Raw genomic sequence first — 22,899 nt, forward strand, 5'->3', positions numbered from 1 at the left:
GGGAACTGCATTGTTGGTTAGGGGCTCATAAGTAAGATATTTCACTGTAAGGTCTACTACACCACCTGTTGTATTCGGCCCATGTGACTAATAAAATTTGATTTGGGGATTTACAGATGTTATAAAATGGGCCTACAATTAATGGTTACAATTACATGATTGTTTCTCACTTTCCTCAGAAGTGGGAGGGGATGCTGCCAGTGGAGCTCCGCTCGTTTGCTGTGGATCCTCAGATAACATCACTAGAGGTGCTACAGCACATCCTCATCCGAGCCTTTGAGTTAAATGGGTGAGGAGCATCAACATCATAATGTCTACAGTGTTGTTGATTGACATGGAAAGCAGAATATCGGAGGTGCATAAAAGTGGGCAGCCCCAGGCATCACAGTGCTAGCTGCGTTACTACAGATCCTGATTCAATACAGAGTTGTGTCGCAGCCGGCCGTGACCGGGAGACCCATGAGGCGACGCACAATTGCCCCAGCGCCGTCCGGGTTAGGGGAGGGTTTAGCCGACCGTGATGTCCTTGTCCATAGGGCTGGGCGATATGGCCAAAATATTATATCACAGTATTTTTTTTTTAAATGGACGGTATGATGGTATTTGACGGTATTTTTTGTTTTTGAATAATACAAGTTCTACATTTGCTTTATGAGTAGTGAGTGATCGTAGGGTGGCAACACATACATTCTAAGTGATTTCAATGAGTCTTTCTCCATTCTGATTGGTTTATACTGTTCAATTCAACTTCAACCAAACAAATTTCAGCACTTAGCATTTCAGCATTTCCTGCACTCAATTGAAGTGGTGTCATACTTGAGTAAAAGTGAAGATACCATAATAGAAAATGACTCATGTAAAAGTGAAAGTCACCCAGTAAAATATTACTTGAGTAAAAGTATTTGGTTTTAAATATACTTAAGTATCAAAGTAAATGTAATTGAAAAAATGTACTTAATTATCAAAAGAAAAAGTATAAATCATTTCAAATTCCTTATATTAAGCAAACCAGATGGCACCATTTAAAGAATATATATATATATTTTTTATTTACAGATAGCCAGGGGCACACTCCAACACTCAGACATAATTTACAAACTAAGCATTTGTGTTTAGTGAGTCCTCCAGATCAGAGGCAGTAGATGACCAGGGATGTTCTCTTGACAAGTGCATGAATTGGACCATTTGCCTGGTCTGCTAAGCATTCAAAATGTAACGAGTACTTTTAGGTGTCAGGGAAATGTATGGAGTAAAAAGTATTTTCTTTAGGAATGTAGTGAAGTAAAGCTGTCAAAAATAAAGTACAGATACCAACAACAACAAACTTAAGTAGAAATACTTTAAAGTACTACTTAAGTACTTTACACCACTGCTCAATTGAGATAATTTCCACACTGCCACATAGGGCTGCACGATATGGGCAAATAATCCAGGACTTATTTTTAACCAAATGTTGTAATCATGATTTGACTTGCGAATTAGAGCAAAACTGTTGGAATCATAGAAATAGAATGACTATTCTATAGTTAGAATATAATAGTGGCCACTTTGATTACATTGTTTGAGATGACAACGAATTAAAATGCCAGGGAGGAGTTATTGTGACAGGATAGGAACTTAAGTGTTTCCAAGGGGACCCTATAAGCTTTGGCTACATTGGATGTTTTCTCTTAGCTACTTCATGTAGCTAACATTCTTGCTTTGCATATTCCTCTTGATTTAGAAGATACTGTTGCACAAACATGCTGATTTTAGTTCTACACCATCACTGGTATTATCAGGATGTATTAGCTAGCTATGTTTGCTCTTACTCAGTACATTTATAAGCTATTAGCATTAGCGGCTAACAATTAGCGTCTAATTAGGGCTAGTGGATTTATAATAAGAAGTAAAGTGAAAACAGCATTGTTGTCAACAACATTGTTGCATGTGCTGCATTGACCATGCAGACTGAACACAAGTTTCTCGTGGTTGAATTACATCTTTGAAGAACATCAAATGCGCTCCTTGAGTGACGGGGGCGTGGCTAGGTCTGTGTGGAAAGTGGCACTAAGACAAAGAGCGGAGAGAGATGACTCAAGTAGCGAAGTAAACTATAAAAATTGATATTACACGCGGCGTATCACATTTAACAAACCAAACATTCAAATACCGGTATAGAAGATAAAGTAAAAATACAAACCGACCTTGCATCAATTCTGGTATATCATAAAATACGGTATACCGCCCAGCCCTACTTGTCCCATCGCGATCTAGCGACTCCTGTGGGGGGCCGGGCGCATGCAGGCTGACGCGGTTGCCAGGTGTACAATGTTTTCTCCGACACATTGGTGCGCCTGGCTTCCGTGTTAAGCGTGCATTGTGTCAAGAAGCAGTGCGGTTTGGCGGGGTTGTGTTTCGGAGGATGCACAGCTCTCGACCTTTGCCTCTCCTGAGTCTGTACGGGAGTTGCAGCGATGTGACAAGACGGTTACTACTAATTGGATATGATGAAGGGGGGGGGACATGCACTAAGTTCGCCCTTTTGTATATTGTTCTCAGTTGGCATTAGTTAGGGCTGTGACTGTCATGGAATTTTGGATGATGGTATTCGGCCAGCCACATTTTATTTATGTTTTTGACGCACATTTTCTCCTTTCCTCCGCTCCTGACTGCATGTGCTGCCATAGAAATAAAATTGGCGTCCCCGTTCAAGTCAATGATGGCATAATGGGTGGACTGGCAGGCCATCGTGAGTGTACCCATAGGAACAAGACAGGAAGTAAAAGCAGGAAGTAAAAACCATCAATATGTGCTGTGATTTGTTGATTCAACTCAACTGTCATTACAAAGAATACATCTCATTGCGTGAGTCACATCAGTCATTTGAATCAGAGGTTCTCTTAACTTGCAGTATTCTAATTCCTTATTTGAATTAACATTCTACATTACCACTGTTAGGTTCTAAATGAACTAGGGATGCACAATATTTCGGTGAACATATTGGAATCGGCCGACGTTAGCTAAAAATGCCAAAATCGGTATCAGCCCGATGTCTAGTTTAACGCCCATGTGCAAAACCAATGTCAAAGCTGACAAGTGCTACATATGCAACACAGCCATCCTAACCTAGCCTACAATGTCTGCTGTGTGGATCGAACAGTCAACAAGTCGAGCAGTCATTTGAAATACATTTTCAGCGAGACAACTCAAAGGCAAAATCCATTAACGCCAAGATAATGGAATTCATTGCCCTTGACAATCAACCGTTCTCTGTCGTGGGTGATGTTGGCTTTCGCAGACTGGTCGAGCACCGGTACACATGTTGCCCTACCAGAGTTGCACAGTAATAGCGTCAGTGCTATTAGCTTCACGACATGCTATGGAATGCTGTTTGGGTCTTTGCGTGGCAAAAAAGATACACGTCAAATAACACAGTTCTATTATAGAATGTTGTTCTGAATTTGCACGTGCAAGCATGGAAAGCCGCCCCTACTATCAGTAGCACTGTCAAAGCTGTACAAAGAAGTCTGCAAACAAGCAAACACTGGCCACGAACGATGTGTTTTACAATACCGCGTTGGTAATAAAGCATTATTTGTTCGACCGCAACTTCTGGGGTAGCTAGCTTTAGCTTGGTACCTAGCTAGCACCGATACAACCAGCCTGAAAACAATGACCAGTAGAAGCTGCAGTCATTTTCATTATTCTTAGCAATGATTTAGGAATCCTTGTGAGTATGTATTGTTGTCCGCCTATTGAAATTGAACTTTAGTTAATGAAAATAAATGGCTAGCCAGCTACTTAACCCTGTTGACCAAAGCTAACGTCATAAGCTGCCAGCTAGCTTAATCTGGCTAGTGATGCTCGACCGGACCGGGTTATGTGTTGTGAAGCTAGCCACAATAAGGATTAGACACAATACTGGAATTTGCCGTTTGCCTTCAAAATAAAAGTTCCTCTTTTGAAAGTGATTGCACTGTACAGCTTTATCTAACATGGAACCCAAACCGGCTGCGCGCGTGCGCCATCGTGCATTAATTTATTTTGTCCCCCTACACCAAAGGCGATCATGACACACAGGTTAAAATATCAAAACATCAAAACTCTGAACCAATGACATTAATTTGGGGACAGGTCGAAAAGCATTAAACATGTATGGCAATTGAGCTAGTTAGCTTGCACTTGCTAGCCAATTTGTCCTATTTAGCTAGCTTGCTGTTGCTAGCTAATTTGTCCTGGAATATAAACATTGAGTTGTTATTTTACCTGAAATGCACAAGGTCCTCTACTCCGACAATTAATCCACACATAAAACGGCCAACCGAATCGTTTCTAGTCATCTCGCCTCCTTCCAGGCTTTTTCATCTTTGAACTTATATGGTGATTGGCATCTACACTTTCATAGTATTACCACGACAACCGGCAAAACATTTCGTCTTTCAATCACCCACGTGGGTACCTGCTTCTATAAACCAATGAGGAGATGGGAGAGGCAGGAGATGGGAGAGGCAGGACTTGCAGAGCGATCTGTGTCAGAAATAGGAATGACTTCTATTTTAGCTCTTGATAACGCAGACGCTAGTTGGCGCAATAATTGAATAACATGGATTTCGAAATTTATTTTGCGACGCTCGCGCATGCGACGTGTCCGGTCTGGTCAGCATGTAAGGATTGGGATCAATGAAATGGGGTTTCAGTCTACTCAATACCCAAGAGATTTTTTCCCCAACATCCGCCTCTGAGTTATCAGACTCAAACATCCACGCAGTATTGTTTTTCCTCTGGAATAGTGTTCAATACACACAGGTTGACAATAAATGTGGCTCAATTGAGTTGTTTCAGAGTCCCGCAATAAGAGCTACTACGCTAATGTTCTCTGGGTGTCACTGAGTAGACTTGATACCCCATGTCATTGATCCACAATCCATAGTGAAGGCTGTTCAGTGAAATAAGTTTGCCCCCAATGCAATTCTAAAGTATAATACATCCAGTGTGATTTCAACAGATTTGTCAAATTAACAAATTATTTAAATTTTGTTTTTTATATAACATTCCAACCTCGTTTAGCATGATCTATTCAATTATGGCATAATTCTACTATTTGTATTCATTTGCATCATTGTCAATGACATACTTTTATTTTGAAGGCTAACCGCAAACTCCACTTGTGGCTATTCCTTATTGTGATTAGCTTAACATAGATGGGTCCGACCACTATTAATCAAATAAGAACTGTCTTATAAATTTTGGTTATTTGAGATGATGACAGCTAGCTATATAGTTAGCTACTGAAACAGATTGTCATTTTACTATGTTTTTTGGGAGAACATTGTATGCATCCAGCTTCTTTAAAAAAATGACCAGCACTGTAGGTGCGCGAGACAACTTTACCAGCATCATAGCACACGTATCGATGAATCGTGACATGAAATACGAGTGGTAGTGTAATAACTACGTAGAAAATGAATGAATGCATTAAATTATTATGTGACGTGCAGTCATATTCAGGTCCTGTATTATTTGACACGCAAAGACCCTAACATCGTTCCATAGTATCAGAAGTCCTGGTTGAGAATTAAACGACTGAACAAATGAACAACAAAACAGCACACCAAGTAAGTGAAAGAAATTGGTTTTAAAATGTTTTACTGGTAATGGTGACATACAGTAGTATTGTGCAAGAGTTTAGGCAGGTGTGGAAAAATGCTGTAAATTTAAGAATGCTTTCAAAAATAGACACGTTAATAGATTATATTTATCAATTTACTAAATGCAAAGTGAGTGAACAGAATAAAAATCTACATTAAATCAATATTTGGTGTGACCACTCTTTGCCTTCAAAACAGCATCAAATTCTTCTAGGTACACTTGCACACAGTCTTTGAAGGAACTCTGCAAATCTTGGAGAACTAACCACAGTTTTTCTGTGGATTTAAGCAGCCTCGGGTGCTTCTCTCTCTTCATGTAATCCCAGACAGACTCGCTGTTGAGATCAGGGTTCTGTGGGGGCCATACCTTCACTTCCAGGACTCCTTGTTCTTCTTTATGCTGAAGATAGTTCTTAACTTCTTATGGCTGCATCCCGCTACCGGGATCGATATGACAACAGCCAGTGAAAGTGCAGGGCGCCAAATTCAAACAACAGAAATCCCATAATTAAAATTCCTCAAACATACATGTGTCTTATATCATTTTAAAGGTAATCTTGTTGTTAATCCCACCAAAGTGTCCGATTTCAAATATGCTTTTCAGCGAAAGCACTACAAACGATTTATGTTAGGTCACCACCAAACCACAATAAGCACAGCCATTTTTCCAGCAAAAGACAGCAGTCAGAAAAAGCAGAAATAGAGATAAAATTAATCACTAACCTTTGATCTTCATCAGATGACACTCATAGGACTTCATGTTACACAATACATGCATGTTTTGTTTGATAAAGTTCATATTTATATAAAAAAAATCTGAGTTTACATTGGCACGTTACTTTCACTAGTTCCAAAAACATCAAGTGATTTTGCATAGCCACATTGTTTCAACAGAAATACTCATCATAAATGTAGATGATAATATACACATGGAATTATAGATATACCTCTCCTTAATGCAACCGCTGTGTCAGATTTCAAAAACACTTTACGGAAAAAGCAAACCATGCTATAATCTGAGACGGAGCTCAGAACAATAGCCAAATTAGCCGCCATGTTGGGATCAACAGAAACCAGAAAATACATGATAAATGTTTCCTTACCTTTGATGAACTTCATCAGAATGCAGTCCTAGGAATCCCAGGTCCACAATAAATGCTTGATTTGTTCGATAATGTCCGTTATTTATGTCCAATTAGCTACTTTGGTTAGCGCGTTTGGTAAACAATTCCAAAGTCACAAAGCGCGTCCACTATAATGTGACAATGTCCAAAAGTTCCATAATAGTCAGAAACATGTCAAACGATGTACTGAATCAATCTTTAGAATGTTGTTAACATACATCTTGAATAACGTTCCAACCGGAGAATTAGATTGACTTCAGTTGAGCGATGGAACGGAGATGCCTATCACGTGAACGCGCGTGGTCAAAGTATGGTCAGCTCGTGGCAGTGGTGACTAATTCCTGTCTCCTTCACATTAAAGTCATCAGACAAAGTTCTATTGACTGTTGACATCTAGTGGAAGCCGTAGGAAGTGACTCATCAATACCTCGCTGTAATTTCAATGAGAGCTTGGTTGAAAATCTAGCACCCCCAGAAAAAATCCAAACAGGAAGTGGAACTTCTCAGGTTTTTGCCTGCCATATGAGTTCTGTTATACTCACAGACATAATTCAAACAGTTTTAGAAACTTCAGAGTGTTTTCTATCCAATACTAATAATAATATGCAAATATTAGCAACTATGACTGAGGAGCAGGCCGTTTCCTCTGGGCACCTCTGTGCACCTTTCATCCAAGCTACTCAATACTGCCCCTGCAGCCATAAGAAGTTAATGACTCGCTGTATGTTTTGGGGTCGTTGTCAATTCAATTCTTGTAGGTACACTTGCACAAAGTCTGAGATTTTGTAGGCATATAGTCAGGTGTATGATTGACCAATTATACCAAACGGGTGCTAATGATCATCAATATGGAGGTTGAAACACAATCATTAACTGAAACCGAAACAGCTGTGTAGGAGGAATAAACCTGGGTGAGGAACAGCCAAACTCGTCTAACAAGGTGAGGTTGCTGAAGACAGTTTACTATTAAGTCATATACCATGGCAAGACTGAGCACAGCAACAAGACACAAGGTAGTTACACTGTATCAGTATGGTCTCTCCCAGGCAGAAATGTCAAGGCAGACAGGGGTTTCCCCAGATGTGCTGTCCAAGCTCTTGAAGAAGCACAAAGAAACGGGCAACGTTGAGGACCATAGACGCAGTGGTCGGCCAAGGAAACTTACTGCATGAAAGACACATCATGTTTACTTCCCTTCGCAATCAGAAATGTCCAGCAGTGCCATCAGCTCAGAATTGGCAGAAAATAGTGGGACCCTGGTACACCCATCTACTGTCTGGAGAAGTCTGGTCAGAAGTGGCCGTCATGGAAGACTTGCAGCCAAAAAGCCATACCTCCGACGTGGAAACAAGGCCAAGCGACTCAACTATATACGGGGGTGAAGAAAAATTTCAGCAGGTGCTCTGGACTGATGAGTCAAAATTGGAAATATTTGGCTGTAGCAGAAGGCAGTTTGTTCACCGACGGGCTGTAGAGCGGTACACGAATGAGTGTCTGCGGGCAACAGTGAAGTATGGTGGAGGTTCCTTGCAAGTTTGGGGCTGCATTTCTGCAAATGGAGTTGGGGATTTGGTCAGAATTAATGGTCTCCTCAATGCTGAGAAGTACAGGCAGATACTTATCCATCATGCAATACCATCAGGGAGGCATCTGATTGGCCCGAAATGTTTTCTGCAGCATGACAACTACCCCAAACATACAGTTCTTAATGCCTTTTTCCTATCTTCAGTGTAAAGAAGAACAAGGAGTCCTGGAAGTGATGGTATGGCCCCCACAGAGCCCTGATCTCAACCTCATCGAGTCTGTCTAGGATTACATGAAGAGAGAGAAGCACCTAATGCTGCCTAAATCCACAGAAAAACTGTGGTTAGTTCTCCAAGATGTGGGCGAACCTACCTGCCGAGTTCCTTCCAAAAACTGTGTCTAAGTGTACCTAGAAGAATTTGATGCTGTTTTGAAGGCAAAGGGTGGTCACACCAAATATTGTTTTGATATAGATTTTTCTTCTGTTAACTCACTTTGCATTTAGTAAATTGATAAATATAATCTATTAACGTGTTTTAAAAAATTATAAAAAAATTCTTACTTTCCAGCATTTTTTCACACCTGCCTAAAACGTATGCACAGTACTGAATGTAAATGCCAACAAAATAACTTGGTGTGTAACCTTAACTTGGCAAGTCAGGTAAGAACAAATTCTTATTTACAATGACGGCCTACCCCGGCAAAACCCGGACGACGCTGGGCCAATTGTGCGCCGCCCGATGGGACTCCCAATCACGGCCAATGTGAAACAGCCTGGATTCAAACCAGGGACTGTAGTAACGCCTCTTGCACTGAGATGCAGTGCCTTAGACTGCTGTGTGTGTGAACTATTTAACTGTACTAGAATGCTTAAGGCCACTAAAATGTTAAATATCGGTGGCAAGGAAAATATTGGATATTGATATCGGCCAAGAATGTCATATCGTGCATCACTAAAATGAACCTTTATAAAATTTCACGGACGATTAGCTTAGACCAAGTTTATTCACCCATTGGGTCAATACAGCTGCATAAGACAAGACATATTCACACAAGCACTGCTATTTAACCCTTTCTCCTATTCTAAGTCTCCTACACATCTGAATAGTCAATGCATCTCTGTTGCTTGACAGAACCTTAGTGATATCTGTTCTTCCTCACTTCCTCTGATCTGACCTCTGCCCCAAAGTGTTCACTCCTCCCCAACTCACGGCTGTCATGTTGACTCGTACCAGACTCTTTTCCTCCTATAGGATCCCTGATGGCTAACGATAACATATCCGGACACAATGTAAACGTTATACATTCCCCTCTCCCTCAGTGACATGAAGAAGTATTTTTAAAATTTTCAGAACTCAACACCATAGAAATTATTGCATCATAATACCAGGCAGCCATTGCGAGTGTACCCATAAGTCTACCAGTCAAATTACCAGGGTTAGAGGTTACAGGCCCATTATTCATTGTTTGCCTCAACACCTTGCTTGTTTCAGCAAGGAGCAACAGAGTTTCAAGTTAAACCATGTAATTGCAGAAACGAACTCAACTGCGCAAATTCTGGGCGTGTTTTGTTGTTGTAAAACAGTTCTGATGGTTATTTTACGGTCTTCATCCATAACCTTTGGTTAAACGGTAATTATGCCAGCCCTAGCATTAGCACAGTATACATGATCCCAATTTTAGCTCCAAGATGCCGGCTTTTAGAAAAGCCGCAATAGTAGATTGTGCTGATTTTTATTGGTGCATTGAACCATGTAGCTTAAACACTTCATGGATAATGCTAAAACGATGACAGCTTATCTGAATTCCACCATCTTCATGCAACTTCGCCATTCTGCAGAAAATATTAGAAAGTATTGTTGTGGGAAAAAGCTTTTGCCTACAGTAAAGTTAAAAAATAAATGATGAAGAGGGACATCATCATCACTACTCTGGACGGTTCTGACTTAGAATATGTGGACAACTACAAATACCTAGGTGTCTGGTTAAACTGTAAACTCTCCTTCCAGACTCACATCTCCAATCCAAAGTTAAATCTACAATTGGCTTCTTATTTCGCAACAAAGCATCCTTCACTCATGCTGCCAAACATACCCTCGTAAAACTGACCATCCTACCGATCCTCGACTTCGGCGATGTCATTTACAAAATAGCCTCCAATACCCTACTCAATAAATTGGATGCAGTCTATCACAGTGCCATCCGTTTTGTCACCAAAGCCCCATATACTACCCACCACTGCGACCTGTACGCTCTCGTTGGCTGGCCCTCGCTTCATACTCGTCGCCAAACCCACTGGCTCCAGGTCATCTACAAGACCCTGCTAGGTAAAGTCCCCCCTTATCTCAGCTCGCTGGTCACCATAGTAGCACCCACCTGTAGCACGCGCTCCAGCAGGTATATCTCTCTGGTCACCCCCAAAGCCAATTCCTCCTTTGGCCGCCTCCTTCCAGTTCTCTGCTGCCAATGACTGGAACGAACTACAAAAATCTCTGAAACTGGAAACACTCATCTCCCTCACTAGCTTTAAGCACCAGCTGTCAGAGCAGCTCACAGATTACTGCACCTGTACATAGCCCATCTATAATTTAGCCCAAACAACTACCTCTTCCCCTACTGTATTTATTTATTTTTCTCCTTTGCACCCCTCTATTTCTACTTTGCACATTCTTCCACTGCAAATCTACCATTCCAGTGTTTTACTTGCTATATTGTATTTACTTCACCACCATGGCCTTTTTTTGCCTTTACCTCCCTTATCACCTCATTTGCTCACATTGTATGTAGACTTATTTTTCTACTGTATTATTGACTGTACGTTTGTTTTACTCCATGTGTAACTATGTGTTGTATGTGTCGAACTGCTTTACTTTATCTTGGCCAGGTCGCAATTGTAAATGAGAACTTGTTCTCAACATGCCTACCTGGTTAAATAAAGATGAAATAAAAACTAAAAATACATAGCATTCGGAAAGTATTTAGACCCGTTCCCTTTTTCCACATTTTGCTACGTTACAGCCTTATTCTAAAATTGATTAAATACACATTTTTCCTCATCATTCTACACACAATACCCCATAATGACAGAGAAAACAGGTTTGTATTTTTTGCTAATTCATTTTTGGGGAGAATGGAAGAAACTCCCCAAATACAGGTGTACCAAGCTTGTAGCGTCATACCCAAGAATACCCGAGGCTGTAATCGCTGCCAAAGGTGCTTCAACAAAGTACTGAGTAAAGGGTCTGAATACTTATGTAAATGTGAGTTTCAGTTTATTTTTAATAGTTGCAAACATGTCAACCTGTTTTTGCTTTGTCATTATGGGGTATTCTGTTTTAGAATAAGGCTTTAATGTAACAAAATGTGGAAAGTCAAGGGGTCTGAATACTTCCCGAATTCGCTGTATATGGAATGCCTTGGATTGGCATGCTTTCTAGAATAGATATCAGATTATTTATTTTTTTAATCTATTTTTATTTCTTGTTTCCTACTTAGCAAACGCAACTTTGGGATAAGTTACCTGTCCCAGGACCGTGGAGGTGTGGAAGTGTATCTATCTCTCCTTTCTGACTTTGATTTAGAATCTGCTTTTGTCAGTGCAGCTAAACCTTATCTACAGCTCAAGATGGACATTAATCTCTCTGAAGACAGTAAGCAGACGTTCACTTGTATAACCATTTTAGGTCATTTAGTGAAAGCAAATCTCTGTTTATTTTTATCTCTGTTTGTGTTCCTTTGGGTCACCACTTTAAGAACTAGTTCAGTCGTTGATTTGGTGTGTGTGTGATTTCAGTATTAGCCTTATTTCTCTGTGTATTTTGGGGGGATATGTGTTAAATTATGCTGAACAAAAATATAAACACAACATGGTTTCATGAGCTGAAATAGAAGATTCCAGAAATGTTCCATATGCGCAAAAAGCTTATTGCTCTCAAATTTTGGGCACAAATTGGTTTACATCCCTATTAGTGAGCATTTCTCCTCTGCTAAGGTAATCCATCCACCTGACAGGTGTGGCATATCAAGAAACTGATTAAACAGCATGATCATTAGGTGCACCTTGTGCTGGGGACAAAATGACACTCAAAAATGTGCAGTTTTGTCACAACACAATGCTACAGATGTCTCAAGTTTTGAGGGAGCATGCATTTGGCATGCTGACTGCAGGAATGTCCACCAGAGCTGTTGCCAGAACATTGAACGTTAATAAGCCGTCTCCAATGTTTTAGAGAATTTAGCAGTACGTCCAACTGGCCTCACAACTGTAGACCACGTGTAACCATGCCAGCCCAGGACCTCCACATCCGGCTCTTCACCTGTGGGATCGTCTGAAACCAGCCACCTGGACAGCTAATGAAACTGAGGGTTTGCACAACCAAAGAATTTCTGCACAACTGTCAAACTGTCTCGGGGAAGCTCATCCGTCTGTCTGCCATCTGCCTGGTACAGTTGAAACCGGGATTCATCAGTGAAGAGCACACTTCTCCAGCAAGGCAGTGACCATCGAAGGAGAGCATTTGCCCACAAGTCAGTTACAACGCCGAATTGCAGTCCGGTCAAGACGATGTTGTGTTGGCGAGCGGTTTGCTGATATGAATGTTGTGAATAGAGTGCCCCATGGTTGGGTAATGTTATGCGTTGGCATAAGCTACGGACAACGAACACTTGCATCTTTATCAATGGCAATTTTAATGCACAGATACCGTGACGAGATCCTCTGAGGCCCATTTTGGTGCCATTCATCCACTACCATCACCTCGTGTTTCAGCATGATAATGCACGATCCCATGCCGCAAGGAACTGTACATAATTCCTGGAAGTTGAACATGTCCCACTTCTTCCATGTCCTGCGTGCTCACCAGACATGTCACCCATTGAGCGTGTTTGATGCTCTGGATCAACGTGTGCAGCAGCGTGTTCCAGTTCACGCCAATATCCAGCAACTTCGCACAGCCATTGAAGAGGAGTCGGACAACATTCCACAGGCCACAATCAACAGCCTGAATAACTATGTGAAGGAGATGCCCTGCTGCATGAGGCAAATGGTGGTCACACCAGATACTGACTTGTTTTCTGATCCAAGCCCCTTTTTATTTTTTTAGGTATTTGTGACCAACAAATACATATCTGTATTCCCAGTCATGTGAAATCCATAGATTAGGGCCTAATTTATTTCAATTGACTGATTTTATATATGAACTAACTCAGTAAAGTCTTTGCAATTGTAGTTTGTACAGAGCATCTGTTCCCCATTTAACTTTTTTTGTAATTTAATTGTGGGCCTCTCATTCATACAGTTCCATTGATTGATCACCTTGTTTTTTTCCACTTTCTTATTCCCTTAAGGTCCCGTTATGGAAGACTGGGACATAATAAGCCCCAAAGACGTGATTGGTTCTGACCAGCTTCCTGGGGATAGGAGGTCTTTGGCTGCTGCCGCCCTTCCCTTCACCCAGTCCCTGCTCTCCCAGGTTACTGATGATGCTCTCACTCTTCACCCTGTCAGACACATTGTTTACCAGCCAGTGCTGCCTTGAGTCAGGTCCTTCTGCTAATGCTAAATATGTCCACTAGGTTAGTGTTGCTTACAATGACCMACCTGGGATTCAATCTCTCGCTGTCTGTCTCTGTGTTCAGATGATGGGTCGAACGCTGTCTAGAGTACAGCAGGCCTTGAGCTGGTCGTATGGGGAGGAGGTGAAGCCTTTCAAGCCCCCTCTGAGCGATGCCGAGTTCCACAGTTACCTCAACGGCCAGGGCCAGCTGTCCCGGCCAGAGGAACTGAGGCTACGTATCTATCATGGTGGGGTGGAGCCCTCTCTACGCAAGGTAATTGTACATTCACTGAGCGATTTCAACAGCAAGTCTGCTACCGGACAGCTCTTTTAAACCTCAATACCAGACAGTTTCACAAATATAATTGAAATTGCTTAAATATCGAATCACATGGGGCCGAATCCTAACTTGAGTGTGTGAAACTTATACTTTCCCCTATCCTTGCAATGATGTCAATGAGAGATTTGCACAAACATTTGAGTTTCGATTGAGAAGGGCTTATGGTCTCCAAAACATTGACGGCAAGTGTTTACTTATGCTCTTTGGATGTTAATAATTTCCCAAAATGTGGATTAGATGTGGGAATAGAGCATTTGGATGTATCCTTGTTGTATTTTGGAATCTAAACTGACTATCTATGTAGGTCATTCAGTGTGGAACAAGAACAAATGGCACAAAGAAATGCCATTTGGCGGTAGGAGAGCTATATTTTTATATTACTGTGTTGTATGAACGCAGATATTTTAGAGATATCCTGTATGTCAAAAACCCTTTCCTCTGTGCCCAGGTTGTCTGGCGATACCTCCTGAACGTGTACCCCGATGGGCTGACCGGTCAGGAGAGAATGGACTACATGAAGAGCAAGACTAGGGAGTATGACCAACTGAAGGGGGAGTGGTCAGCGAGGGCCAGTCCAGAGGACCTGGAGTTCATCAGGGGCAACGTACTGAAGGACGTCCTGAGGACCGACCGGGCCCATCCCTATTACGCCGGCTCCGAGGACAGCCCCCACCTYACCGCTCTCACCGACCTGCTCACCACCTTTGCCATTACACATCCACAGGTGTGGGGATCTATTTTTTTTAGTTTTGCTTTCTTTTTAAATTCCTTGACATGCGGACATGCTAAGGGGTGTGGTGTTATGTTCAGTGAACAAATTATATGCTCAACACTGGTGTTTGGCATCTTAGATTCTGTGTATTTGCTATTGAGTGAGTTATGATTAGTAAACTCAGTCTGCTTGCAGTGAGTGATATGTAAGTCCAGTTGTTGGTGTTCATATGTCAGGGCTCCAGACTGCGACCATTTAGTCGCATCTTGCGACCCTTTGATTTGGCTGTGCGAGTTATATTTGTAATTGGTCGCATTGATGCGATCTGTATATTGTACATGCTCACCTCACTCTAAACATCCTTTTTTTTTTAAGCTACTAAAATCATGATTTGGTCAAACAGTAATGTGCCTTATCCTCATGATTCCTGTAATGAAAGTCTCTGCCCTGTGCCTGTTTCGCTGGGGGCTTCTGCTGTGTTTAGCGAGCCACGCACTCCCTCTCCCCCACACTCTGGGAGAAAAACATTTGTTCTGATTGTAGGCTATAACATTTCAATTACGCTTGTCACTGTTGAAAAGAAGAGATTATCAGCTTTCTGTAGGTACAATTTGTAATTCTTGACTCTCAATATTGAGCTATATAGCAACTATTTTACAACCAAGATATTTGAAATGGATTTATGATACGTAGCGTGCTAAATGAGCATTGGCCATTGTGAGTGGAGGCCTAATTGCAATGTTTTTTTAGGACATTGCATTTACTATTAGATTAGGGATCGTTCGAGGGGGGGGGGGTAATTCAGCATGCTTTTGTGGCACAGTCGATGCCATGCAGGGCTATGGGTCAGAAGGTTGAGGGTTCGCCGACCACCACAGATGAGCTCACTATCCCTGCCCGTTTCCTTATACTACGGTCAGAGCCGGCTGCAGACAATAATCAGCTAGGGGGGCATCAGATTTTTCACATTTACTTGATATATTTATGCTATAAAATATATTCAACAAATCTTCCACCAACCGGTTTCTGTGCCTATGCACCACGCAACCAATAAGCAAAGAATATGGCGCTTCAACATCATGGTTTGCGTTTTTAACACCACAATTATACACTGTCGTGCTCGACAAAGAGTAAATACATCCCTCCTGACCTTATATCGAAGGCTTAGCTTGACAATCTCCTAATGGCATAACTTTTTGATGTTTTTTTTCCATTCATCAAATGGACGTTGCCCATTGCGCTGTTTGGATGCTGGAATTCTGTTAAGTGTGGACGAACGTGCACAAGTATCCTACAGGAGACTTTTGAATTCTAATCAGATAAAAACACTAACTGGTTGTGTTTATGCTGCAAATAAAAGGCCATGCATTTTAAAAGTTAAATGACGAATAATTAGGCAATATTGAAGCGTCAGGTTCTAAGTGCACGAGGAATAGCCTCTCGGATCGTGGAGGAAGCAGAGCGTGCATTAAGCTTTCCTGAATAACTGGGCTTGCTGGAAGCATATGTCGCCACATTATTATAGGACGACTTGGGAGAATGATGAACCGCAACAGACAGCACGTCTCAGTATCAGAAGCAAAAATACAGCCAGGCTGGCCTGCTACTGTGCCTTTCTTGTCCTTTAAGGCTTTGGCTCGTGAGACCCCTTTGAAATAAATCTTAATYACCAAAGCGTTATTATAAGATCAAGTTTGGCAGCAGCAAAACAGTGAGCGGACATCCCTCTTTTGATCTATGTATTGTGCATTATTTTAGGCAGCTCATTATTATTTTGGATGTGCTTAAATCCCCCTCCATATATGCCCATCATGAAACGAGAAATTAGATGATGCCAGTGCAGTGACTTTATTTTTWWTTTTTTKKAAACGTTTCATTTACTTTAATGTAACAGCTGCTTGTTTTCCGTTTCACTTGATTAAAAACCAAGCCCTCAGTAGGCTAACCTTACCCTACTATAACGGAGTCTGGTTCAACAGCAATATGTCATCGGGTGTCTTTCTTTTATCCTGGCATTACTGCCAAGTAGCCTATCCATAAACTATCCATAAAAGGTGTTTAAATGGTCCATTCCTGAGAGTGCCTTGAATTGAAAATATACGGCACATTCTAAAACATGCCTAACTGCATACGTCATTTTGCTTCAAGTGTCCATCCTCGTTTCCAAAGAGTGCTTCTCATCCGGGTTACCAAAGACGCGCTCCTCCAAACGTATTTAAATGATTCAGTCCTATAACCTGTCGAGATTAGACCCACAACTGATCCAAATGGTTGCCTTGGATAGATGCAGTTCTTTCGGAATGAAACATTCAAATCACAGGGCTTTAGYACCATTATTCAAATGACATTCACTGCATTTTACAGCATAGAGTAGAATTTTGTTCTAATTTTTAAACAATAATGCAATAATTCAATGCATTGTGCTGTTGTAGGCTARTCTCGGTAGGATAATTGTATTGTCCCTAAACAAGTTCAATAGGGGAGCTTTTTGAGCAGCGTGTATCATGTTCTTTCATGCACATTGACGCACCTGGCCTCTCCACTGCCTATCAGCTATTCCTCTTTGTTCTTGTGGATTTATATTGAAAATTGGTGCAGCTTTGAATGATTTTCCCGTGGTATGATTACTGGTTAGCCGATTTACAGATCTGGACAAACAACCCACCTACCACTAATGTCATGTGGGTATTATGTTTAGCGTTAGCGATCTAGCTAATGTGTTTTGAGTTTACACTTACTCAGGTGGTGTAATAGCCCCAAATAAATTATCATATGATATTAATGCACATAAAGATGTTGGCAAATTAATCTCTATTGAACAAAATACAATTCTGGAGACCTATTTTAACAGTAAAATATAAGAAAAATATCCTAATTGTCAACACAATTTATGACAATCACTGGGTTAGGTTGCACATCAAAATATCTTGAATCATGCATTCCTGCATGGACATGTTTAGATGAAACCACTTTCTTTAATATCATCTCGGTAGTCTACTTACACCTCATAATCATTCACAGTGCTTTATTAAAGCTGGGCTGGTGCCATCAACTAAAAGTTAGTGGCACCAGGGAGAAATGTTTGTCTGTAGCCCTGTATATTTTTGCTGGGTTTAATTTATCTTAAATTCTTTGTTTCGTAGGTGTCGTACTGCCAAGGCATGAGTGATATTGCTTCGCCGATACTTGCCGTCATGGACAATGAGGCACATGCATTCATCTGTTTCTGTGGCATCATGAAACGCCTAGAGGGCAACTTCCGTCCAGATGGCCATTTCATGTCCGTCAAGTTCCAGCATCTGAAGCTGCTTCTGCAGTACTCAGACCCCGAGTTCTACTGTTATTTGGTGTCCCGTGGAGCTGATGACCTGTTCTTCTGTTACCGCTGGCTGCTCTTGGAACTCAAACGGGAGTTTGCCTTCGACGATGCCCTGAGGATGCTGGAGGTCACCTGGAGCTCCCTGCCCCCTGACCCTCCCGAAACAGAAGTGGAGCTTCTTGGGCCACCGCTAGAAACAGACCAAACCATAGTGACATGTGAGAGTGGTGTTGAAAAGAGGCCCGCCGTTACAGGGGATGCTGGAAATGAAGGGGAGCTGAAAGAGAAGCAGCGGAGACGACACATGTTGAGGCCCTCAAGAGTGGAGGCAGATGGGGGGAGAAAGATCAAAATGGAGGAAGGAGAGGGGGAGGACAGAGGAGCCAGAAGAGCGGGTGAGGGGAATTTTGACATGCCTTACGTGGGAAAGGAGAAAGCTCACAACAACGTGCCTGTTCCTTCCTTCGAGAAGCAGACCAGCTTTGGCGAGTTCAAATACTACAGTGCACGGAACAAAGACAGCTTTGATTTCGAGCAGAGAGACCCACCAGTGGGTCCTGTTGAGATGGAAGCCGCCTCACACCCATGGGAGAGAGCGCCTCTTATAAAGGACATTAATAAGTCTTCCTGCCCAGATACAGAGGAGAGGAGCTCCCCAAATGGACAAATAGCCTCTCCGGTCTCCTCGTTTCCTCCTGGTCTGCCAGACTGGAAAAATGTTTCCTCTCTGTCTCCAGGCTCCACTCCCTCCCCCTCAAGTTGGAGAGGTGCCTCCCCGGACACCCCGTCACCAAAGTTCACCTCTCCCATTTTACCCAACGGAAGGATGGCGGTGCCGAATGGAACCGGAGCCAACTCACCCGCTACCCCCACAGGGAGGTCCTTAGTTTCCTCTCCGCTGTTGTCTCGAGCGTTGCTCTCCTCGCCAATTTTGTCCTTTGGGAGAGCTCTTCCTTCGCTACCCGTCGGACCGGTGAACAAGTCCTTTTCTAGTAACCTTCAATCTCCTTGCAGCAGAGCTTTAAGCACTGCGCCCCACACTCCAAATTCAACCAAACCAGAGAATACCACCATCAAACCTTGTTCCCTGCCACCTCCTCAAGAGTTTGGCAAAGGAAATCCTTTCATGTTGTTCCTGTGCCTGTCGATCCTGCTGGAGCATCGAGACCACATTATAAAGAACGGCTTTGATTACAACGAGCTGGCTATGCACTTTGACCGCCTTGTTCGTAGACACAATCTGGGCAGGGTGCTGCAGCGCGCCAAGGCATTGTTTGCAGACTACCTGCAGAGTGAGGTATGGGACTCAGAGGAAGGGGATGAGGTCAGCTCGGATTCRCCCACCACAGTCACTGCTGCTCTGTATTCCCCGCCCCCCTCTGCCACCAGGCTTCTTTTTACCCCTTTGTCATCCCCACAACCATCCTCCCCAAACTCCACCTATAACCTGGCAGACACCATACCTTCCCCGTCACCTGTCTCCCTCTCACCATCCTCTTGACTTCTGTCACTATATCCCCAACACACTTGCATTACACAGATTTCAAATGTTGTATTTTTATTTTTTTATTTCACATTTTATTTAGCCAGGTAGGCCAGTTGAGAACAAGTTCTCATTTATGTTCTTAAATTTATGTTCTTAAGTTCTGACTCATGTGAATGAGTCATGTGATTCCCTTAAATGCCCTCTTCTTGAGAATATGTCAAATATGCCTGTATTTGACCGTACACATCCCATCATAGTGATTATGAGGACTTAACTGAGTTTTCTAAATGTTATATTCATGAGTCATAATTGCATACTGTTGATCACCTCTGGTATCATTACCTTTTCTATCAAAATAATTTCAGTACTGTATATCATTTTGTGTTGCAAGGTCACATTTTCAGTATCAAGGTGAGATTAAGTTYTTTCCAAATAAACTATGAAGTATGGTGTGCTGTATAGGAATMTGAACGGCAAAGAAAAGTTATATTGGGAGAGGCCTTTTCTGAAATTAATGGGTTTCATTACTGTAGTTTCATGGCCAGTTTCTACATTTGCTCTCTCAATTGACTTTGTTTGCTTTTAGATCGCATATAACTGCTATGAACTGAACTTTATATTAWGGGGAATGTTTTGCTATTCGTGGGTTTAATGAATCAATGGATCATTCAGTCGATCAAACTGTTTAATATGTCACATTGCACAAATTATGCATTTGTCCTGATCATGAATGGCCCTGTGATCATAGGGGATGGATACATTGTACATAGCTACTATATGGTGCTAAAATATTTAATTAGAGTAGGATTTATCATGGCTGTAGGAGAGTGGTTATAAATATATGTAAACATAAAAAATTAAGGATTATGTTAGTCTAGGATTGATTGATTGGTTGAGCTGTACTCTGAAGTGAAACATTTCGCTGTGAATGATATTGCCCGCTTTCAGCAGGGCACAACATTGTTGAACGTCCAGATATAAATATATTATGTAGAACAAAAATGCCTCTGACATGTAGAATAATGCTGGATTCATGGAAAAGCCTCATCTTCAAAAAGTACACTTCAGGAATAGATTTTTTTTTTTAAATAGATTTTTGGAGCTCTTTCAAAGTCTTGGGAGTCACGTCAGCTCTTTTCATTACATTTCTTTCTGCGATGTTCCACAATGTTTGCCCATTGAATATTACCCTGGTATCATGTGCAGTAGCAATGGAAATGGGGTGAACGTGCATCTATCTCCAAAAGTTGTGTTTTAGTAGCATTGATTTTGTTTGTTTTTGTGTGAGCTTGATACTACTCTTAATTGAGTCTTTTTGGTGGAGTAAATAATCTTCATATTGAACAGCTTGTGCATAGCCATTAAGGTTGGTTATCACAAGGCAAATGTATGCCTTTGTGCGACGTACCAAAACCACAGGGTCTTTTTTGGATCATTTTGTAGGAGTACTTTTTATTTAACCCTTATTTTACCAGGTTTAAGTGCTATGTATCAGACAAGGGGGGTTGATATCAGTTTAAATGCCAATACCCAGCACAAAATGCCTTCATCAGGTGAAGTAGTACATCTAGCTGTAGGTGTAGAGAAGACATGTGGAAGACAGGCCAGAAAATGGGTTGAGTTGGTGTCTCTAAGGATATTTAAGCAATAAGGCCACAGGATGTGTGGTATATTAGCCATATTCCACAAACCCCTGAGTTGCCTTATTGCTATTATAAACTGGTTACCTTCATAAATAGAACAGTAAACAAGTATTTTTGCATCATACTGTGGTATATTGTCTGATGTACAYAAGGCTGAAATGCTGTTTCAGCCAACCAGCATCCAGGACCCTAACTACCCAGTTTATAATGTCTATTTAAGTGTGAAATCCAATGTCGGAGTGGACTTGTTGCTGGCATGCTGGACACATTTTGAAATGGATCATAATCTCGTAATACACCATGCCTAATGTGAATGATCACATGTTGAAAGAAGACATGGACACCTTTTCATGAACACTAAGTGATCGTATTGTCTGTCATTTGGATTTTAAATCTTATTCATATACCAGGTGTAGATGGTGTAATGGATAATAATGCCCAAACTGAATATTTTAATGAACCAGAAAACATAATCATGATGCCCATCTGCATTAGTCCTATGTGGGAGAAAGCATATTTTATGATAAATGTAATTACTTTGCATTTTCTCTCAAGTGTTCTAAGTTCCTGCCTTTTGATTCTCCCTTCTGAGTGCAATATCTGTTGCAATGTGCTGAACTCTTGAAAAAAAAATGGTACATTTTTTCCCCCCCAACAGCATTGACCATATTTCTAACATATTGGTAATGTTAATTTCATCTGAGGTTGTAGAAAGATGATATGAAAATCAGGATTTTTTTTTTTTTTTTAACTGGGCCAGGCCTTTTTAACAAGGATCAAAAGTTGTCCTGGATTTGTTATCCTTATGATTTCAGTTGATATGATTATTTGTTTTCTTTGTTTTTGTATGATAGTGTTATAAAGCCKGTTTTAAACATTTACCCCTTGAGAAAACTTGCTGGACTGAAATGCTAGCAATATGCGTATTTGTACAATAAACAAATGCAATATTTGACTTGTTTATTTCTTACTTGATATATGCACAAAACAGTAAACAGTCATGACTGACTAATGCATAATTGACCCCAAAAAATATTATACTTTCAACAAGCTTGCACTAGATTACACATACTAACAGAGAGAAAGGGTCAGATAATTTCTTTCCCAGAACCATAGGCCTACATTTTCTTCCACTATATGAAGGCAATAGCTAGATTTTAATTCACTTGAAAATCGATATACAAGTGGATGATCTAATATTCSCTCAAAATTACATGTACATTTTACCGGCAGAGGTGTGTATCGTCATAGAGTTTCCATCCATGTACAGGGGCGTGACGAAGTATTTATCAGTGGACAATACAATGAAAAACAAAAAATATACATATTTTTCAATCTATGAACATTAAACAAAATGAACCTCACTACACACAAATTTTACATTCCATTTGCAGATAAAAATGTAAAAGCATTACATTTGATTTTTTTTTTTAACAATGGAAGAATATGTAATTTACTCATTCTAGATATTTTTAGTAGTAGAAAAGTAGAAAAATATTACATTTAGCCACAGATTTCAAATATTTGTGTATGAAGAATTTACCAGATACTACTGTATAAAGAAGT

At 41.1% G+C, this 22,899-nt stretch overlaps 1 protein-coding gene across 2 annotated transcripts in view; it reads left to right on the forward strand.

Annotated features, from left to right (window-relative positions):
- The window catches only part of LOC111966335 (TBC1 domain family member 25), a 32,513-nt gene extending 10,225 nt beyond the window's left edge, over positions 1-22,288 (forward strand). The window contains exons 2-7 of one of the 2 annotated variants that reach the window (XM_023990890.2): positions 180-289; positions 11,774-11,928; positions 13,625-13,749; positions 13,916-14,107; positions 14,622-14,897; positions 18,029-22,288. In XM_023990890.2, coding sequence (XP_023846658.1) covers positions 180-289; positions 11,774-11,928; positions 13,625-13,749; positions 13,916-14,107; positions 14,622-14,897; positions 18,029-19,705 — 2,535 coding nt within the window. In that variant the 3' untranslated portion in view covers positions 19,706-22,288. Of the gene's footprint in view, positions 1-179; positions 290-11,773; positions 11,929-13,624; positions 13,750-13,915; positions 14,108-14,621; positions 14,898-18,028 lie in introns of those variants that run through there. The other variant, XM_023990891.2, reaches the window with a different exon arrangement.
- Positions 22,289-22,899: the final 611 nt, after the last annotated feature.

This window comes from Salvelinus sp. IW2-2015, linkage group LG7, assembly GCF_002910315.2.
Source record: "Salvelinus sp. IW2-2015 linkage group LG7, ASM291031v2, whole genome shotgun sequence".
Lineage (NCBI taxonomy): Eukaryota > Metazoa > Chordata > Actinopteri > Salmoniformes > Salmonidae > Salvelinus > Salvelinus sp. IW2-2015.